Source organism: Salmo salar, chromosome 02, assembly GCF_965601325.2.
Source record: "Salmo salar chromosome 02, fSalSal1, whole genome shotgun sequence".
Classification (NCBI taxonomy): Eukaryota; Metazoa; Chordata; class Actinopteri; order Salmoniformes; family Salmonidae; genus Salmo; species Salmo salar.
In genome coordinates, this window is record NC_138292.1 from 45,075,640 (window position 1) to 45,096,302 (window position 20,663).

At 43.7% G+C, this 20,663-nt stretch overlaps 1 protein-coding gene across 1 annotated transcript in view; it reads right to left on the reverse strand.

The window, feature by feature from the left end:
• The window catches only part of eif3ea (eukaryotic translation initiation factor 3, subunit E, a), a 57,978-nt gene that overhangs the window by 7,726 nt on the left and 29,589 nt on the right, over window positions 1-20,663 (reverse strand). The window contains exons 6-9 of the mRNA NM_001141695.1: window positions 15,443-15,568; window positions 14,727-14,851; window positions 12,180-12,306; window positions 11,330-11,431 (exon numbers count right to left, since the gene is read on the reverse strand). Coding sequence (NP_001135167.1) covers window positions 11,330-11,431; window positions 12,180-12,306; window positions 14,727-14,851; window positions 15,443-15,568 — 480 coding nt within the window. The remainder of the gene's footprint in view (window positions 1-11,329; window positions 11,432-12,179; window positions 12,307-14,726; window positions 14,852-15,442; window positions 15,569-20,663) is intronic.

A 20,663-nucleotide genomic window follows, 5' to 3' on the forward strand; every position in this document is an offset into this window, starting at 1 on the left:
AGGGGGGTGGGGGTCTTGCTCTAGCCACATTTAAGTTACCAAGCAATTTACTTTGGCAAAAGCCTCAAAAGGAGAAACCCCCATCTGCAAAAAAGTACTCCCAGGCCACTCGGGGTGCTCCAAAAATCGACCACAAATCTTTTAATTCAGCTGCCTCCACATGAAACGGGAGACAAGAATGGAGCCAGCCACTGACCACAGTGGCTGTGACTTATCACTGTTCATCTGTGCAGGGTCAATTGTGCAGTGTGGGAGAAACCAATTTACACGCCACCACACTAGGGGTTCTACAGCCACCATAGGGGCAAGAACACCCTCTGCCTGACATTAGAACATGGGCTAGCAACACTGACAGATGGGCTACAGGAAAACTGAAAAGTTTACACCGCCATAAAAGAGCAGTACGACAACTCTACTTTAAGTGTTCATGACCCCATTGTGCACTCAAAAGTTGTGTCAAAAGGCTTACATTCCTTTGTGGTTATTACTGCGTTCCTACTCTCGAGTACTAGGTTCACGTCACAGACCTCAGTTTTCAAAAGTTCTCCAAGAATTCACAAATCTTTGTATGCTTAAAGCTTAGAGAGCTGTTTTCACCCTCCATTTCTGCTTGAAGAAAACTTAATTACATGGCGCTATCAGGCAACACCACATTTCAGCTATGACAACGCTTATCTAGGCACGATAAACTCTGAACAGCTAAGTGTCCTAATCAGTGTCATCTGGGATTCAGCCCAAGATCCTCAAACAAGTTTTGAAAGGGCTAGAAGTGGCCTTTTATGCACAATCTGATGAGCTAAACTTGAGGTAGGCTTTTCCCCCCCGCTTTCAACATGCAAAAGTTGCCAACATCTGACAGCGATTCCAGCTGGGGGGGGGGGGGGGGTTTGGTGCGTTCAAATAAGACTGGATTTCCCACTTCCTTTCAAATCAATTTCTACTCAATGTTGAAGGTTGCAGTGAAGACAGGGATGTTGGAAAACAACACCGATATCTGACCATTACAGCAATCAGTAAATAGTTGGGTATCACCCAGAGTAATGTAACCCTTTTGTTCTCTCCTCGATGACTCCAAACTGATGCATTACACATGCTCATCAAGACAAAAAGGCCCATCCCCAATGGAATATCTTTCTACCTCTCAACCATCACTCCACAAAATTGAATGAGGTTCTTTTGTGGCGTGTGTCTGTTTGCAAAATCCCCTTGTCTTTATTACTTTCAAATGAGCCCATTTTGTGAAAATGTTTGCAGACCCATCACACTTAAGGTGCAGCAGCTTAACTGTTGCACAACCTCCCACCTCGACAGACAGGCGGTCCTGTGTGTGAACGGAGCGCGCTCCGATTAACCCTTTGGCGTGTAAGATCACATATTTGTGATAATTGTTGAGTGGTCCTTGCAGCGAACCACAGCAAAAACGTGATAGGGACAGTAGCAACTGAACGTATGATGCAACAATCGCCTAAAGAGCATTGTCTGAAAAGCATCTAAACAATGTTTTCCACCGATGAGAAATAAAGGTCTTCAACCTTATTCCTCAATTTCACCTTTATTGAAAAATAGATTTTTTTTTATTTTACTAGGCAAGTCAGTTAAGAACAAATTCTTATTTACAATGACAGCGTCGGAACAGTGGGTTAACTGCCTTGTTCAGCGGCAGAACGACATTTTTACTTTGTCAGCTCAGGGATTCGATCCAGCAACCTTTTGATTACTGGCCCAACGCTCTAAACAAAGGCTCCCTGCCGCCCCATAAACCAGTCTAAATAACAGATTTCACTGACCAAAAAAACTAAAGTTAGCAACCTAACAGTTAGACTTCTTTAAAAATGTACCATATCATTGGTGAGCACAAGGGACAAATGTAATATGGTTTGGAAATGAGATGCGTGTCAGCTAGCTAACAGCAGCTAAATACTTTGATGGCAGCCATATTTGTTTATATTTTTGACAAGCGCAAACTCCCGAATCCCATTCACTATAACATGCAAGAAACGGAATGCATGATTTGTCACCAGTACTTGAAAATGTGAACAAAACAGGAAACGCAGGCGCCATACATGCAGTATGCTAGAAGAAACGACAACACGATATACAGAAAATAAGGCACTTTGATAGGAACGCACATATCCAAAGTTATTATTTGTAAAGAAAACAACGATGTACAAAATTACTTCCAATGTTGAACAAGCTGGGGGGGGGGGAAATTTAGGCCTGGTCTTTTTTACCCCTTTTTCTCTCCAATTGGTAGTTACAGTCTTGTCCCATCACTGCAACTCCCCTACAGACGAAAGTCGAGAGCCATGCGTCCTCCGAAACACGACCCTGCCAAGCCACACTGCTTCTTCACAAACTGCTCGCTTAACCCAGCCTTCACCAATGTGTAGGAGGAAACGCTGTCACGCTGGCGACCGTGTCATCTTGCAGGCGCCCTGCCCACCACAGGAGTAGCCAGAGCGCGACGGGACAAGGAAATTCTGGCCGTGCCAAACCCTAGCCTAACAACGCTGGGTCAATTGTGCACCACCTCATGGGTCTCCCAGTCACGGCTGGCTGAGACTGCCTGGAATTGAACCCGGGTCTGTAGTGATGCCTCAAGCACTGCGCTACTCGGGAGGCCGTGCAAGGCCTGTTCTAACTATAGATGTGCAATTTCTTCATACTTGATCTGGGGAAACAGGGGAAGTGCTTGGACTCTCGAAGAGAGAAGTTGTCTGGCTCAGTAAAGCCTCAAACAAATTGTCAGTAACAGTGAAATGGGCTACTTATGTGAATTCATTAACACACTTCAATTCAAACTGGTTAAAAAATAAGTTGAAACATAGCCTATAGATATTTAGCAGGCAGCGCAGGTTAACTGTCCTGTTGCATACATCATCACATTTTGGTACAGTGAGTGCATTGACATAATGCGCATAATTTTTTTTTTACAAAAAAATTTAAATTAAAATAAAACAAACCACAGGGTTTCTTCATTAGAGATATTTGGAACTCATGTGCGTAAAGGTTAAGGTATGTGTGTGCTGGGCATGCTCTGAGAAGACTGACAGGACACTACTCCCAAGGCAATGCTGCTAAAGCACCTTGAGGAGAACTGGTCTCCAACCTGAGTAGTAACACGGAGCAGCATCTGCTCCAACCACATGGAGTCTCTAAACAAGACCCCAAGCAGGGAAGTCGAGACCAGCCTACAGGGCTCTTCAAAAGTGCACAAGTGTTCAACAAGCTTGGTGATTTAGGGCACGTAAGGTATTTTCTGAAATGGGATACAGTTACAATATTGTTGGTAGTACGTCAGTTTGCGATTGCTGCTGCCCCCCCCGAGGCATTTGCACAGGAAAGATCTGTTTGAGGCAGTGCTTTGGATACTTTCTGTCTGAGCACTGATTTGTCGGGTAAAAACCAACAAATAAAAAAATGATTCTGTACAAATGAGTTTAGTTCTAGGTTCCTCATTGGTTAAGAAACAGACTGGGGGAGCTAGAGGCTCTTTATATTAGCTTAAAAATAGATTAGGATGAAATGGAACCTTCAGTAAACCGCTGACATGATTTACTTCTGTGAGAGCCATTTGATCAGGCCAGATGTTTTTCATTCAAAGCGTTTATCGTCAAGAAGCAAAGATAAAGGGGGCCAAATAGCCCAAAGTTCAGCCTTTTATTTCTCAGCAGGTCCAAATTATCAAATCATTTGGGAAATCTCAATTATACTCATGTATGCAAAGAATGAGGCTGGGAGTTTGGGTTTCAGAGAATATACCCAGGGCACTGCACCAATTAGCACACCTGGTTTGTCTCTAAACCTAATTCCTGTCCAGTGATTGGATCTCCAGAACATGTCCAGCCCCTCTTCAGTAAATGAGCCATCTCCTGGGCATATTAAATTAAGCCACATAACTTGTCCTAAATGACTGATGACAAATTTAGGCACAATTACGAACATCTGACCTATGTTAGAAGTAGATGAAACAAACCACAAGTTGTAAATATGTTCACAGGGACATTGTCAACACTCAAACCTAGGAAATCTTAATACCAACGTTGTATTACTAGTTCATACTAGTGTTATTTTACAGCATTTCAATCTGAGTGGATTAGTCTTCCACCTAAACTCTTGAGGATTCTGAACTGAGTGATACGTTTGACAGAACTACTCCCCGAAATTCCCTGAAAAGGCAGCTAGCTTCTGATTCAAGTAACCATTAATGCGTTTTCCTTATTTGGCCAGTTGTCCAACTCGGTATAATTGTTCTTAACATGAGACTATTTTAAGGATCAGTCCCTTTAAAAAAATGTTGCCTCAAATGTCATACCCAAATCTAAATGCCTGTAGCTCAGGCCCTGAAGCAAGGATATGCATTTTCTTGGTACCATTTTAAAGGAAACACTTGAGTTTGTGGAAATGTGAAAGGAATGTAGAAAAATAACACATTAGATCTGGTAAAAAAGAAATTTAAAATAATTGTACCATCATCTTTGAAATGAAGAGAAAGGCCATAATATAGTATTTCAGCACAGGTACAATTTAGATATTGGCCACTAGATGGTAGCAGTGTATGTGCAAAGTGTCAGACTGATCCAATGAACTATTGTATTTGTTCAAAATGTATCAAGATTGCCCAAATGTGCCTAATTTGTTTATTAAATAACTGCGTTCAAAACTGTGCACCCTCTTCAAACAATTGCATGGTATTACTTCACTTTAATAGCTACTGTAAATTGGACAGTGCAGTTAGATTAACAAGAATTTAAGCTTTCTGCCAATATCAGATATGTCTACATCCTGGGAAATGCTCTTGTTACTAAGGCAAATGCGATTTAGCATGAGGTTGTATGTTAGCTCAACCATCCCACAGGGGACCCACCAATCCTGAAGATTTATAATCCGTTCCCACCATGGATGATTTTTAAGACCGTCGGCTCAAAATATTTCATTTTTATTTGATGTACGTTGTAGAACACCAACAGAAAGATGGATCCTTGGTGTCTACAGAAGGCTTCAGTTGTAGTGAAAGCAATTTTAGAAAGGGTGCAGTTTGTAGACAAAAAGCTGTCTGCAGTGGAGTCTCTCCTTTTGTAGCAAAACACTACTAATATAAGTGTCCATACTAACTAAATGTAATATCTTCAAGTGTTATGTAGAGTGTTTCAACCTTGCCATCCACATGTACTAGAGAAGTAATTCCTCTTGCCAAAGAGCCTTCCCTTGTACCTCACAGTATTTTGCAGAACTAATCTACTCTTAATGTGGGCTTCAATTCCATTCAAGTCTGTGACTAGTTAGCACATATTAAAACAGTCTTCCTGCAAATCCATTTATACTTAACAGAAATAAAACGCAATGTAAAATGTCCTGTTTCATAAGCTGAAAATATTCCAGAAATGCTCCACACACACACACAAAAAGCTTCAAATTGTGTGCACAAATTTGTTTACATCCATGTTAGTGAACATTTCTCTTTTGCCAAGATAATCCATCCAACTGACAGGTGTGGCATTTCAAGAAGATGGTTAAACAGCATGATCATTAGACAGGTGCACTTTGTCCTGGGGACAATAAAAGGCCACCAAGATGTGCAGCTGTGTCACAACACCAGATGTCTCAAGTTGAGGAAGTGCGCACTTGCCATTCTGATTGCAGGAATGTCCACCAGAGCTGTTGCCAGAGAATGTAATGTTCATTTTTCTACCATAAGCCCCTCCAATCAGCCTCACAACCGCAGACCACATGTAACCACGCAAGCCCAGGACCTCCACCTCTGGTTTCTCCACCCAGACAGCTGATGAAACTGGAGTATTTCTGTCTGTAATAAAGCCCTTTTATGGGGAAAAACTCATTCTGATTGGCTGAGCCTACGCCTTCCCAGGCCCCCCCCCATGGATGCGCCCCTTCCCAGTCATGTGAAAGGCATAGATAAGGGCCTAATGAATGCATTTCAATTTCCTTATATGGAATGTAACTTGCTTTTATATTTTTTTCAAGTATATGCACGCACATACACACAGAGCTTCCAAGTTGAGCTTGTGTCTGGGACACTCCAATATAGTAGATGGTGTTGTGAACAATTGGTGTTATGCATTAGTTTCTGTTGGTGAGAGTTGACAGCACTACCAGCTAGCTATCCAGCCAACCTTTCACCTACATGGTTTTTAATAATTTCTTGAAATAAACAAATCAACTTAAGCGACCAGACTTGTTGGGTTTTGTTAAGCTAACATGCTGACTACACCGCTCAAATCGCGTGCGCTGCAAAATGAAATGTACACATACATGTTATTCAAAGTCAGTTGCCAACCACCATATAAAGTCCAAAGAAGAAGCCTGAAGGAGAGATGACTAGAAACAAACTCCGTTTACCCTATTCTCAACATGCGCGTGATAGCGCATTCACACGCGGGCGGTCTGGTCAGCAGCTAACTTAACAAATCCAGTTTGTTTCTAGCTAGCTATACCTAGTGGCAAATAACAAGCTACAGTAACAAAGAAAAACGCTATTAATCCTTACGGAAACTGTGTGTGTGATCATAAACCAGAGATTGGTATGCAGAGATGAAATAAGTCCCCCACCTACTACAGTCTGCACTAGCGAAGAGTTCCGCTAAAAGCAGCAACCACCAGTAACCCTCCCACCATTTAATTTGACCTATCACAAAGTGGTGGGTTGGAGTTGACCAGACAGTCATTTTTGGACGTTTTGAAAGTGTCATCTTCGCAGTCCACCACAAGCCACTAACAGCTGGCTTCAAATACAATTTTGTTACACGCGCCGAACAGGTGTAGACCTTACAGTGAAATGCATACTTACAAGCCCTTAACCAACAATGCAGTTAAGAAAATATCAACAAACAAAGTATGAAGAACTACTAATTAAAGATCAGCAGTAAATAATAGTGGGGCTATATACCAGGGGGTACAGGTACAGAGTCAATGTCAATGTGCGGGGGCAACGGTGGGGAGGTAAATATGTACATGTAGGTAGAGTTATTTCAGTGACAATGCATAGATAAGGGGGGGCAATGAAAATAGTCTGGGTAGCCATTTGATTAGCTGCTCGGGAGTCTCATGGCTTGGGGGTAGAAGCTATCTTAGGAGCCTCTTGGACCTAGACTTGGCGCTCCGGTACCGCTTTCCGTGCGGTAGCTGAGAGAACAGTATGACGAGGGTGGCTGGAGTGACAATTTTTATGGCCTTCCTCTGACACCGCCTGGTATATACAGTTGAAGTCGGAAGTTTACATAGACCTTAGCCAAATAACTGAGTTTAAATGTTTCACAATTCCTGACATTTAATCATAGTAAAGAATTCCTTGTCTTAGGTCAGTTAGGATCAACACTATTTTAAGAATGTGAAATGTCAGAATAATAGTAGAGAGAATGATTTATTTCAGCTTTTATTTATTTCATCACATTCCCAGTAGGTCAAAGGTTTACATACTCAATTAGTATTTGGTAGCAGGTAGCCTTCCACCAGCTTCCCACAATAAGTTGAGTGAATTTTGGCCCATACCTCCTGACAGAGCTGGTGTAACCGAGTCAGGTTTGTAGGCCTCCTTGCTCGCACACGCCTTTTCAGTTCTGCCCACAAATTTTCTATGGAATTGATGTCAGAGCTTTGTGATGGCCACTCCAATACCTTGACTTTGTTGTCCTTAAGCCATTTTGCCACAACTTTGGAAGTATGCTTGGGGTCATTGTCCATTTGGAAGACCCATTTGCAACCTAGCTTTAACTTCCTGACTGATGTCTTGCGATGTTGATTCAATATATCCACATCATTTCCCCTCATGATGCCATGCATTTTGTGAAGTGCACCAGTCCCTCCTGCAGCAAAGCACCCCCGTGCTTCACGGTTGGGATGGTGTCCTTCGGCTTGCAAGCCTCCCCCCTTTCATCCAAACATAACAATGGTCATTATGGCCAAACAGTTCTATTTTTGATTCATCAGACCAGAGGACATTTCTCCAAAAAGTACGACCTTTGTCCCCATGTGCAGTTGCAAACCGTAGCCTGGCTTTTTTATACCGGTTTTGGAGCAGTGGCTTCTTCCTTGCTGAGCGGCCTTTCAGGTTATGTCGATATAAAACTGGATATAGATACTTGTGTACCTGTTTCCTCCAGCATCATCACAAGGTCCTTTGCTGTTGTTCTGGGATTGATTTGCACTTTTCGCACCAAAATACATTAATCTCTAGGAGACAGAACGCGTCTCCTTCCTGAGCGGTATGATGGCTGCGTGGTCCCATGGTGTTTATACCTGCGTACTATTGTTTGTACAGATGAACGTGGTACCTTCAGGCGTTTGGAAATTGCTCCCAAGGAGGAACCAGACTTGGAGGTATACCATTTTTTTTCTGAGGTCTTGGCTGATTTCTTTTGATTTTCCCATGTCAAGCAAAGAGGCACTGAGTTTGAAGGTAGGCCTTGAAATACATCCACAGGTACACATCCAATTGACTCAAATTATGTCAATTAGCCTGTCGGAAGCATCTAAAGCCATGACACCATTTTCGGAAATTTTCCAAGCTGTTTAAAGGCACAGTCAACTTAGTGTATGTAAACTTCTGACCCACTGGAATTGTGATAGGGAATTATAAGTGAAATAATCTGTCTAAACAATTGTTTGAAAAATTACTTGTGTCATGCACAAAGTAGATGTCCTACCCGACTTGCCAAAACTATAGTTTGTTAACAAGAAATGTGTGGAGTGGTTGAAAAACAAGTTAATGACTCCAACCTAAGTGTATGTAAACTTCCGACTTCAACTGCAGGTCCTGGAGGGCAGGAAGCCTGGCCCCGGTGATGTACTGGGCCGTACACACTACCCCCTGTAGTGCCTTGCGGTTGGAGGCCGAGCAGTTGCCATACCAGGCAGTGATGCAACCTGTCAGGATGCTCTCAATGGTGCAGCTGTAGAACCATTTGAGGATCTGAGGACCCATGCCAAATCAGTCACCTGAGGGGGAATAGGTTTTGTCATGCCCTCTTCACAACTCTTGGTGTGCTTGAACCATGTTAGTTTGTTGGTGATGTGGACGCCAAGGAAATTGAAGCCCTCAACCTTCTCCACTACAGCCCCGTCGATGAGAATGGGGGAGTGCTCGCTCCTCTTTCCCTGTAGTCTCATTTGTCTTGGTCACGTTGAGGGAGAGGTTGATGTTCTTGCACCACAGGATCAGGGCTCTGACCTCCCTATAGGCTGTCTCATCATTGGTCGGTGATCAGGCCTACCACTGTTCTGTCATCAGCAAACTTAATGATGGTGTTGGAGTCACGCAGTCACGAGTGAACAGGGAGTACAGGAGGGGACTGAGCACACACCCGAGGGGCCCCTGTGTTGAGGATCAGCTTGACAGATGTGTTTTTTACTACCCTTACTACCTGGGGGTGGCACATCAGGAAGTCCAGGATCCATTTCCATAGGGAGGGGTTTAGTCCCAGGGTCCTTAGCTTAGTGATGAGCTTTCAGGGCACTATGGTGTTGAATGCTGAGCTGTAGTCGATGAAAAGCATTCTGACATAGGTGTTCCTTTTGTGCAGGTGTGAAAGGGCAGTGTGGAGTGCAATAGAGATTGAGTCATCTGTGGATCTGTTGGGGCGGTATGCAAATTGGAGTGGGTCTAGGGTTTCTGGGACAATGGTGTTGATTTGATCCATGACCAGCCTTTCAAAGCACTTCAAGGCTAGAGATGGTCTGCTTGAAACATGTTGGTATTACAGACTGACAGGGAGAGGTTGAAAATGTCAGTGAAGACACTTGCCAATTGGTCAGCGTATGCTCGGAGTACACATCCTGATAATCCGTCTAGCCCTGCGACCTTGTGAATGTTGACCTGTAAAAAGCGCTTACATCGGCTGCGGAGAGCATGATCACACAGTTGTCCGGAACAGCTGATGCTCTCATGCATGCTTCAGTGTTACTTGCCTCGAAATGAGCATTTAAGTTATTTAGCTCATCTGGTAGGCTTGTGTCACTGGGCAGCTCTCGGCTGTGCTTCCCTTTGTAGTCCGTAATAGTTTTCAAGCCCTGCCACATTCGACAAGCGTCGGAGCCGGTGTAGTACAATTCGATCTTTGTCCTGTATTGATGCTTTGTCTGTTTGATGGTTTGACAGAGGGCATAGCAGGATTTCTTATAAGCTTCTGGGATAGAGTCGCGGCAGCTCTACCCCTCAGAGCGGCAGCTCTAACCCTCAGAGCGGCAGCTCTAACCCTCAGAGCGGCAGCTCTAACCCTCGTTGAGCCCAGTTTTAGTGCCAGCATCGGTCTGTGGTGGTATGTAGACAGCTACGAAAAATACAGATGAACTCTAGGTAGATAGAGAATCTCATGATAAGCTGTAGACCACACTACCTCAGGCGAGCAAAACCTCGAGACTTCCTTAGATATCGTGCACCAGCTGTTCCCATATATGCATCGGCCTCTGCACCGTGTCTTACCAGAGGCTGCTGTTCTGTCCTGCCGATGGAGTGTATAACCCGCCAGTATGTTCTTAATGTCGTCGTTCGGCCACGACTCGGTGAAAACGTAAGATATTACAGTTTTCAATGTCCTGTCGGTAGGACATATGTGCTTTCAGCGCTTCCCATTTATTTTCCAGCGATTGAACATTAGTTAGCAGGACGGAAGGGCAGATAAGCCACTCGTCGCCTGATCCTCACAACGCACCCAGATCTTTTCCCACGGCTTGTTATCAACTCGTTCTGTCACTGAGAACTTGGCCTAGATGGACGAAGGCATTGCTGGAAGTGCAGCCTTTATCTTTAGCTGATGCACAACAGTTGCTTCAATGGCAGTACACATCAAGCCATTACAAACCAAAATGGAAATAAATTATCCAACGGCTGTCTATGACACACATCTCTTTAATGAGTGTCTGAACGCCCCTGCATAGACCTTTGCTTATAAAAGCTTTTACTGTTAACTACCAGGCTGATGGACAATTACAGGCCATCATAAAAATCTGGCCAGACCAATGAGTCATAGGGTTTCCCAGAGGACTTCTGTATCACCCAAGTGACCTAATGCAATTCTACCATCAGCCATTATGTATGGACCCATGTCTTTTATTTAATTTTTTTAATACAAGTCCAATGCTGTGAGAATGGTCGGCCATATTGCATGAGCCCTAATGGTGTTTACTTCTGTGCTAGCTACAAGGGAACGTTGGGAGGTCTGGTTGGCTAATCCAAATCCCTCTGTAAACCAAGAAATATATAGAGTTATGTTCAACTTTTAAAACTGAGGTCTGAAAAGGAGAAATTATTCAAAATCTATTGCACATTGATGGGTGGGTGCGTGTGGGGCGGAGAGAGTCTGCTGGGACTTACCGACTCACACTCCCTCAGTTTCTTCTGAGCGCTGTCAAAGTCAAAGTTCACATACAGGCACTCCACAAACTCTGTGATGGGATCTTTGTAGGTGTAGGACTCCTGGAAATGGAAAGAAAACATTTCTAACAATTTGCACATGCCTGTGTGTACTAGCTCTATTTTTCAGCAGTGGAAATAGCACAGGTTATCTCGATAGGCAAGGCGGCATGCCTCCAACCCATTACTAAAAATAAAAAAGTCTAATGTGGAGTAACATGGCTAAGCAAATACTAGAATGTACAAGGCAGTGAATAAAAGCAGATTCAAAAAGTCCCCTAAACAGTTCCAAACCATGGTAGCTGGGAGAGACCCAAGAAGACCCAAAAGACAGAACAAGCATCGAGCACATGTTTTAGTGATCACACAGAGCCCACCGAGACAGCGCTTATTTAGCTTTCAGAGCCATTGATCTCTGAAGAAGCTACCGATGTTGGGTCGGGGAAGAAAATCGGTACTTTACAATCAGACCGTCTGCTGCCATTTATCAAATGTAATGGGTTCAAGACCTCTCTAGCCAGGACCAGATCTCTGACAGAGTATACTCTATCAGCCAAGGCTTGCATTGCGCATAGATGTGTGGTTTCTATGGACTTTAATGGGGTTGGGTTAAATGCAGAAGACATTTCAGTTGTACACCTGACAAGGTATCCCCCTTTCCCTAATAGTTGTTGACATCCTGTGTCAAAATGCCAAACCTACACTGACAACTAAGGTTGGCTAACACGTTACTGTCCAGAACGTGAGAGAAACTTAGTAGGAAATGTGTTCGGAGAAATTGGGGTAAGGAATGTGTTCAGATTTTTTTTACCTGCTGTATGACCTTGACCAGATCTTTCAGGACCTGCCGCCGCTTACGAACGTCTTTGTTTGTGATGACAGCTGTGGTCAGGTAACGCAGAATGTGTGGGCACATGGTCTGAATGGCGTTGAGGTACCTGAAATGACAAAACAAAAGTCACGACAAGAACAAATAATCAGGGGTCTTAAAAGGACTGGAGGAACTACATGGCAAAAAAGCAATGGCCCATGATGCGAGTTGATATTTATGGAGGTGAAGGCAATACAAAGTTGATAAACCTATGCATACACCAACACACAGTTGAAGGGCATAAATGTCTATTTTTGTACGCAAGTAACTTAGCAATTAGGCTCATGGCATTTAGGACGTCTGACCTTAGACCAAACAGATATGTCCGTAATAGTGCATTCTCCACATGACATAGGTTTAAGCACTCCCTTTCATTACCCCTGTATAAGCGGAGTGAAGGAAAGGAAACCCTGGCCTCCGCAGTAGACACAGATCACTGAGCAGGGGATCTGCCCAGTAGCTGAAACCCTATCCTTCAGGGCCTTGTTTTTCAGCCACAGGTCAACTTGCTAAGGGCTGAGCACGAGAGAGGGCCTTGTTAGAAGCAGATTAGAACCCTAGACAACATTCTTACTCTGCAGACAGTGTTTCAAGTCCTTTCCCAACAAGCTTCCGTGAAAAAAAAACTTGCGCGCACACACACCCCATTCCTTGTCAAAAGGAGTGATCGACTTGAGTTAACTGTATAACTTCTCTTCATCCTTATCTGATCAGCTATCACTGACCACCCCACCCCCACAATCGTCCTCCGTGGGGTTTCCCTGCCACTTCCAACCCCTTCAGCTCAGATTAGGACGGAGGAATACATGTTGTTCAGAGCGAGGAGGGAGCGTCGCAGACAACGGTTTAATTAGTTGGAACAATTAAAGGGACAAGGGGGCCTGTGGCACTTGTGATGTTGCTGTCTAAAATCAGCAGCGAGCAGGCGGGCTAGTCAGTGAGCGATCATGAACCTGGTTAGAGAAGCCCCCTTTCCTCTCCCTTTGCAGTTGTCGGACTCAGTGGCAGACCACAACAAGCCGTGCTCTGTTCCTGATTAACTTACACCTACTCTCTCTCCAGGGGGTCTCCAATAGCAAGCAACCCTGCATGAGAGTCACGCAGTCATATCTGCGAATAGCTGTGAGGAAAAAAGAAAATGTAACATTCACCCTACCCCACTTAAGGGACCTAATCATTTTGGCATTTGAGGGAACAACGTCGCTATACTGGTTGCAGAGGACGCTTCACAAGAATTGAACCAAGAATGAGTTTCAAAATCAAAACGATTTAGACCCAGTGTGTGCGCGCGCACGTGCGAGTGTGAGTAAAGAGAGGATGGAGATGAGATGTAGAGAAGTTACAATTTCATTGCCCATCTGAGAATGATTGAATAATGTAAAGCAAGTGAAACTCTGAACCAACTGCGAGGGCTTGGATAGCATTACTAAATTATTAATTTTCTCCCTTTGCACCTACATCATAGATCATTGCATGACAATATTCTCACCACGAGTGCCCTTGAACTCTGTAGATGTTTTCAATAACACTAAATAGGAAGGCCTGATGCAACTTTTGCTGGCTGCGGGGTTAACAGAGGTCAAACATTAAACTAAGGCCTAGCCACTGGTCACCAACTTTGGCCAAAGGAAGTAATGGTCAAGGGGTGAGGGAATGAGGCCAAGCCTCACTGTGGAATAAGTGGTTTCTTGACTAATTGCAACGCACATAAAACTCCCTCAAGTTTGTCCAAAACAGATGCTTGTATGAGCTTTTCATGACTAATTATTGGGCAGCCTTTCCTTCATTATCTGAATTAGTTTTTAATTTAAGTAAAACTCAGAAAACCAGACATCCCTATCTGCTATGGTGGCATGTCATACTTTCAGATGACTACAAAAAGCGGTTAAATTACACAAACCGGCAATCAGAATGGGGGGTGCATTATGTGTAAATGTTATGCAGTGCATAGTTTGCGATCTGCAATACACATGAATTAACTTGCAGCTTCGAGAGTAAATAGACCACACAAAAACAAAACGGACTGAAACCACTTTAAAAAAATACCCAGAGTTGGTTTTTGAAGCTGCCCCCTTCCCAAAGTTATTAAGAGTAAATGGCTTCTTTTTCAAAATCAAGTTAGTCGAATAAAAACGAGTCTACTTTCTCCACATCAAGCAGGACCTGACCCAGGAGGCTGCCAGCTGAACCACTTTTGGTCTCTCCTGGGCCAGCAGCAAACCCTGGGGCCCAAGGTTCAGCCCTCTACTGTGCCTCTTCTTCAGGGATAATTTCCTTCCACCCCCCCCAAGGATGCCAGCAGACCAGATTTTAACAATCACCTCTTGGGTCACTCAAGGGTTTAGTGTGGATCAGTGTAGACACTGTACCTTGGAGTGAAGAGATGGCAGCTTCTACAGGCCAATATGTTAAGGAGGGTTAGTCATCAGGTCTAAATTAGCCAACAGTGTTTTAATGAACTCCAGTGTGTCAGAAGAAAATACTTACTGGGGTTGATACAGGAAGAGCTCAATGATGTTGTCTCTGCCTTTGGGGTGGTTAAAGAAGACGAATAGGGACCAGTGAATCAGCCAGGTCCTCTGCTGAAGAGACTGGAGGGGGGAGCTCACCGACTGGACAGGAGAGAGATGTCATCATTTACTAGTTCTGATTGAGGTGACAACACAGTCTACTGTACAACCATTAACAAATTCAGAGTACTTTAAGGGGACGCAGGTAGCCTAGTGGTTAGAGCGTTGGGCCAGTAACCGAAAGGTTGCTAGATCGAATCCCCGAGTTGACAAGGTAAAAATCTGTCGTTCTGCCCCTGAACAAGGCAGTCAGTTAATAACAAATTCTTATTTACAATGACGGCCTAGGAACAGTGTAAGAATTTGTTATTAACCGACTTGCCTAGTTAAATAAAAGGTCAAGTAAAAAAATTTAAACTTAAGGTCTGTTCCCTTCCAAACGTTTTCCTTCCAAGCCAGAGCCCGCACCCCTGCGCCCTTCCCAGCTATCCATCCAATAAATAAAAAAAAAATCTAACTAGATCCACATAACTGCTCCATTTGCAGTTCCTCTGGAGTCAAGACTGAGGGGGGGGGGGGGGGGCATCAAGCCGCAACAGCGCTTTGCTGAAACCCAAAGCGGTCAATAAGGGAGTCGAATCTATGTAAGGGAATCCAAGTGCAGTGTCAAATTCTGAGAAGTGGGGCATTTACGTTGTTATCGATAGTCTCCCTCAGGCGGGTGAGGTCTTCCATCGCAGCCTCCCAGTTCTGCATCAGGATCTCAGAGGCCAGCTTCCCCCACAGGGAGTTCAGGGCGTTCCTGTCTGTGGCCGGGACCTGGGAAAAGACATGTCATACTTGTTAGAACCTGAAACACAGCATCACCTCACACTGCAGCATAACTCAACCCACCTGCAAAATGACCAGGCACTGGCAGATCTAATCCTGATAAATGCCTCCGCCTACAAACAGTGTGCTCGCACACAGGCAGTGAAGGAGTGGCTGTTGCCACCGCCGCTTGGCTTTGGCAGGCAAAACTGTTCGGTGGAGTTACTTTTATTTATACTGGATAAACTGATTAAATTATGTCATCTTGAGGGAATGGGGCTTGACAGAAAGAGAAATGGATCATGAAAGAATGTTTAGCTTTTTATAAAAACCTAATTTGCTGCACTTCGTGATACGGCAACCGCTCCATTGCAGATGTTCTGCGATCTTTCAGACAACCACTGTAACTAGGAGCACATTTGAAGCACATGTGAGCTTCTCTGTACAATGTGCTAGAGCTAAAACGTTTGGTTACTGTTATTTACTTAATGCTGCAACTCTTTAAAAAAAAATAAAAAAAAATAAATGCAGGGTGGCACACGGCCTTGGGAAGACAAAACACACTAGGGATGCATTTCAGCTTTGGTCCTCCTCTCTAGAGTTAAGAATGGAATGTGTCACTTAATTTAGCTCTTCCTAGTTCAAGCTACCACCGTGATGTTTCTGGGGCAGGGTCAGCAGGTCAAAGGTCAACTTGTCTGTGACATCACCATACCACAATTCTATCTGAAAGGAAATGGTTGAAGGTACCTTGAGTTCACAACTCCGGGTCCAGATATCACTCCTTTGAAATAACATTTAGTCCTCATTTGGATAATTAACTTAGCAGTAAAATAGTTGCAATTGGAAAGAACACTGAAGATATAGCCGCATATGAGAGTAGATGGAGGGAAGGAGGGCAGGGCACATGTAGCATCGTTGAGGGAAAACCCCATCGCTGTTCCTCGGACTCTGCATTGACCTCCGGTCAATCCCCTGAAAACTGTCTGGTCGTCTGCCCTTCTGAAGGGACTTTAATGAAGTGCGCATGCAGCTACTACTTCTGGTGGTGGTTTTGCACAACGTCAGAGCATTGATCAACAAGGCTACAAGGAGAAGCATGCAGTAGAGGCAGAGTTCTCAAAATGTCTGTTACTTAGAGTTCCCCAACAACGGATGTCCTGCTCCAGCCACAGAAACCTAGATGCACTGTGACCAGCAACAGCCTGGGTTTCTCAACACCATCTGGGAGGTGTTCATAATTTACTCCGAGCCAGGGTAATCCGTCTAGTCTAGATTAATGACTGTTTGGATGCTTGATTTGATTGAAAAAGGGGCATCAAAGACAAATCTGTTAAGGTCCTTAGGAAATGTCCCTGATTGGCTATCAAGCTTTTCAAAACCAGGTAAAATGTTTTTCCCGAAGTCTATGCCTGGTACATTGCCAGTAGGACACTTCATTTCAGGTTTGCTGTACAAACTGCATGTCTTAGAGCTTTTCAAGCATGTTAAAATATAATTGTGATAATCTACCATTAACACGGAAGGAAAACATCCTGTTGAATCATGCTAGCTATAAAGTCTTAGTACAACTCTTCCATTATCACAAGCTAAATGCATTGATATGAAATGATGCTAACAAGAAACAGTTGATGGGACACATCAAAAGGTCAGGAGATACCATTTTTTTAACGTAACTAGGCAAGCCAGTTAAGATCAATGACGGACTACACCGGCCAAACCTGGACCAATTGCGTGCCACCCTATGGCTGCTTAAATCAAAGCTTGGCCTCCACCCTATGGCTCATGGGAACCTCTGGCCCACAGTAGCTTATGATAACAACAAATGCAGTCAGTGACAAGAGTCAACCTGGAAGTGAGGGCAGGTGTCTGCTGTAAGGCCAAGGAAACCTACACGCAATCCACCACACCCCTTCTTTCAGACAGCCAGAGTTGTGGACTGAGACACGAATGATCCATGGGTGGAGAAGGAAACCACAGAAATAAAAATATCAAATTTCAGCTGGGATCTCTTAGTGATTGAGAAAAGCAGATTCTACCTATAGATCTCTCTCATATACAACAGATGGGTGCAGCGAGTGTTGTTTTACAGGGTCAGCCATAGCAGTACGGCACCCCTGGAGCAAATGGTGCCTTGCTCAAGGGCACAGATTTTCACCTTGTCAGCTCGCGTATTCGAATGAGCGACTTTCCGGGTACCGGCCCATCGCTCTAAGCGCTAGGTTACCCGAATGGCTACATGAAGACTTTAATTAGGCTACACATGAACTTTTACATGAACTGCTACATAAAGATGACTGGTGGAAAATAATTCTGGTAGGAAAAAAATAAGTGGGGAATGTCAGCGGCAAGATAGTCTTCTAAAGTAAAACACATGAAGAGGAGCAGAAGGCCATCCATTCATTCACAAGAGTGGAGTCCTTTAATCATAAAACAACTTGGGATTGTTTTAAAATTACTTTTTTAATTTTTTTATTAGACATAAGATTAGCATTACAACTTAGAAAAGTCAGCCACACTGACCATTTAAAGGTTGTAGTTTCATCTCTAAAGAGGTTTGTTTGTTGTTTTTTTCTGCCTTGGAAGTCCCTGTCTGCTAGGTTTAACAGACCTCCATGTCATTATGGCAGCTTTCTACACACTGCCTGGCATTCACTAGTAGCCACGCAACAATAGTTTCACTACATGGGGTTTTTCCAGCAGTTACCTAGTTTCCATTGGTTGGCGAAACGGGGCACATTCACTGACTGACCAGCAACAATAAATTTACTGTGCTGGAGAGCCGTCGGGACACTCAATCTTTATTCGCAACATCCAATACCTGCATTAACTGATGATATGAATAAGTTGCTCTTTTCGCGCTACGCCACACTGTAACAGAACCCGAGGCCTGGATTTTACAAGCCTGGCTTCCTCTGTTTAATTGACTGACTTTCCCACGTTCGATGACTTATGGAGCTTCACCTCTACCTTACGGGGGCAGTCTGAGAAAATGGGAGGTCCACAACAATGGGGGGGGAAAGAAATACGGGGGCTGGTATTAAGTATAAAGACAGACATTTAGGCATTTGTAAAAAAAGAAATGTGAGCCTTTGGATTGTCAAGAGTAGGCAGCAGCTATCTGGTAAAAGTGCCTGCCCTGGCTGGAGGGGGGGGGGGAAAAACAGAACTGAGCAATTTGGGTTTATTTAGACTGAGCTAAAAACCATAAACAACTGTGGGGAGAGGGAGCGCATCAATTGCATGCTTTTGATGTGGGTTTTGCTCATGTTCGATCAAGAGCCACCATCATCTGGTCTTCAATGTCTCTCGCTAGCATACTTAAATGTGAGCGCATCACATAGAATCAATCAAATGAAGAGCCCAACTGCTTTGGGTTAAGAGGCTGTTTACAGAGAATAGGGCTCGTTGTTAAGTCTCTGCAAAGCCTGTTTTTCAGGAGAGGCCACCAGCATCACCAACGTGCATGACTAGTCACAGACATCTTCACGACAGAGGGAGAGTATCAAATGTCAATTAAAATGGTATTAAATTGGTTGTAAAGTTTGTCATTCTGATGAACATGTAAAATGTAGATTTTATTCTTTCGAGACTGGCTTTGGCACAAGCCTTTGCTATACCGCAGAGCTCAAAAAAGGACAGATGCTAACAAAACTAAAACAATTGAATAAGACTTGGAAAACACTGGTTGTTCTTGTTTGGTGGGAGGAATTACAGGACACTGATAGTAGAGATGGAATAGTAAACAGTGGCTTTTGAGTAACAATGGCAAAATCTACCACCAAAAACATAGGCGCGTTTGTTAATCACATTTGCAAACAACTTTCCCAAAAAGAAACATAGGCTTCTGAAAGGAGGCCCACAATAGTAGAGGTGGTGCATGGTCAGTGTGACCATAGAAAAATAAACACACACCTCAAACCAAAAGCACTAACACTGGGTCTGGTGCTACTACAGTAGAAATGAACCTCATTGGCCAACAGATTATTTTTGTTTGGAAATTAGGTTTGACGCCGAGGCTTTCTGAAGACTCAACTCGTTAAAGTCAACGATAGCACGAAAGGTCAGCCAAGCATTCAGACCCACCTTACAAGCCACTGGTCCTGGAGAGTGACTAACAAAAAGGCAGCACTGAAGATCTGGTGGCACCTTCCACTGAGGTCACAGGCTGTCCATTCCCAGGACTTATCTAGTGTTACACCACTCTATTGTGACACAAAACACTTTTCTAGGCTACCCTCTCAGTCAGGTTACCACCCCTCTAGGCCTAAGAGGTTTCCAACTATATACAGCAGTGCACACAGTCCTACTGCACCTTGGCCATTCTCTGTGTAGTTCATCTTTCACTGATTTCTGAGGGCAGCGGGAGAGAAGCCACAAACACAAGAGCAATGATCCCTTTGTTTATAGAGGAAATAAGAAGTACGCATGTGTAACGAGAATACTGCCAGTACATTCAGTGAACTGTAATTACCCCCCGCCCCAACCCTCTTTGCTATTATCTGATTTCCAAAGTATTTCACTGCTGCTGAAAATGATTTAATCCAAGCCCTCCTCCATGAGTCTCGAATGTTAGCAGTACAGGCCGAGAAACGCAATGGAATAATTTGCAACATTCAAAACTAGGGATGTTAATGGTTAACTGAAAATACATTTGACCGGTCACGCTCAGTCTGTTAAATTGCATAATTTAGTGGAATTAAATTGGCAACAAACCTTAAAACGTACATCCCTAATTTGATTAATTCAAACAAGATAGGACTAAATGAACGGACTTTGCAAATGTATAGGCTAAGTGGTTGGCTAGTTCTTTGTTTAGTAAACCTGTTCTCTCAGTGACAGTTGATTCTTTATTTGAGTGCATATATGACTTTCTCTAAGACCACCAGAACATGTTACGTAACTCATAAGCACTCTGATGCCTGACAAGGAGCCACCTGGCTTCAAATCAATAAGTTGTTCACCGCAGCCCCCCCCCACGAGATGACTAAAGACAGATTATGAAGTCTGCTGCTGAACACTTGGCACAGTAAAAAAAACAAAAAACATTTTTATTAACCTACCCTTGTCCTTCAATATCAGCTCATCCTAATACTGAAGACGT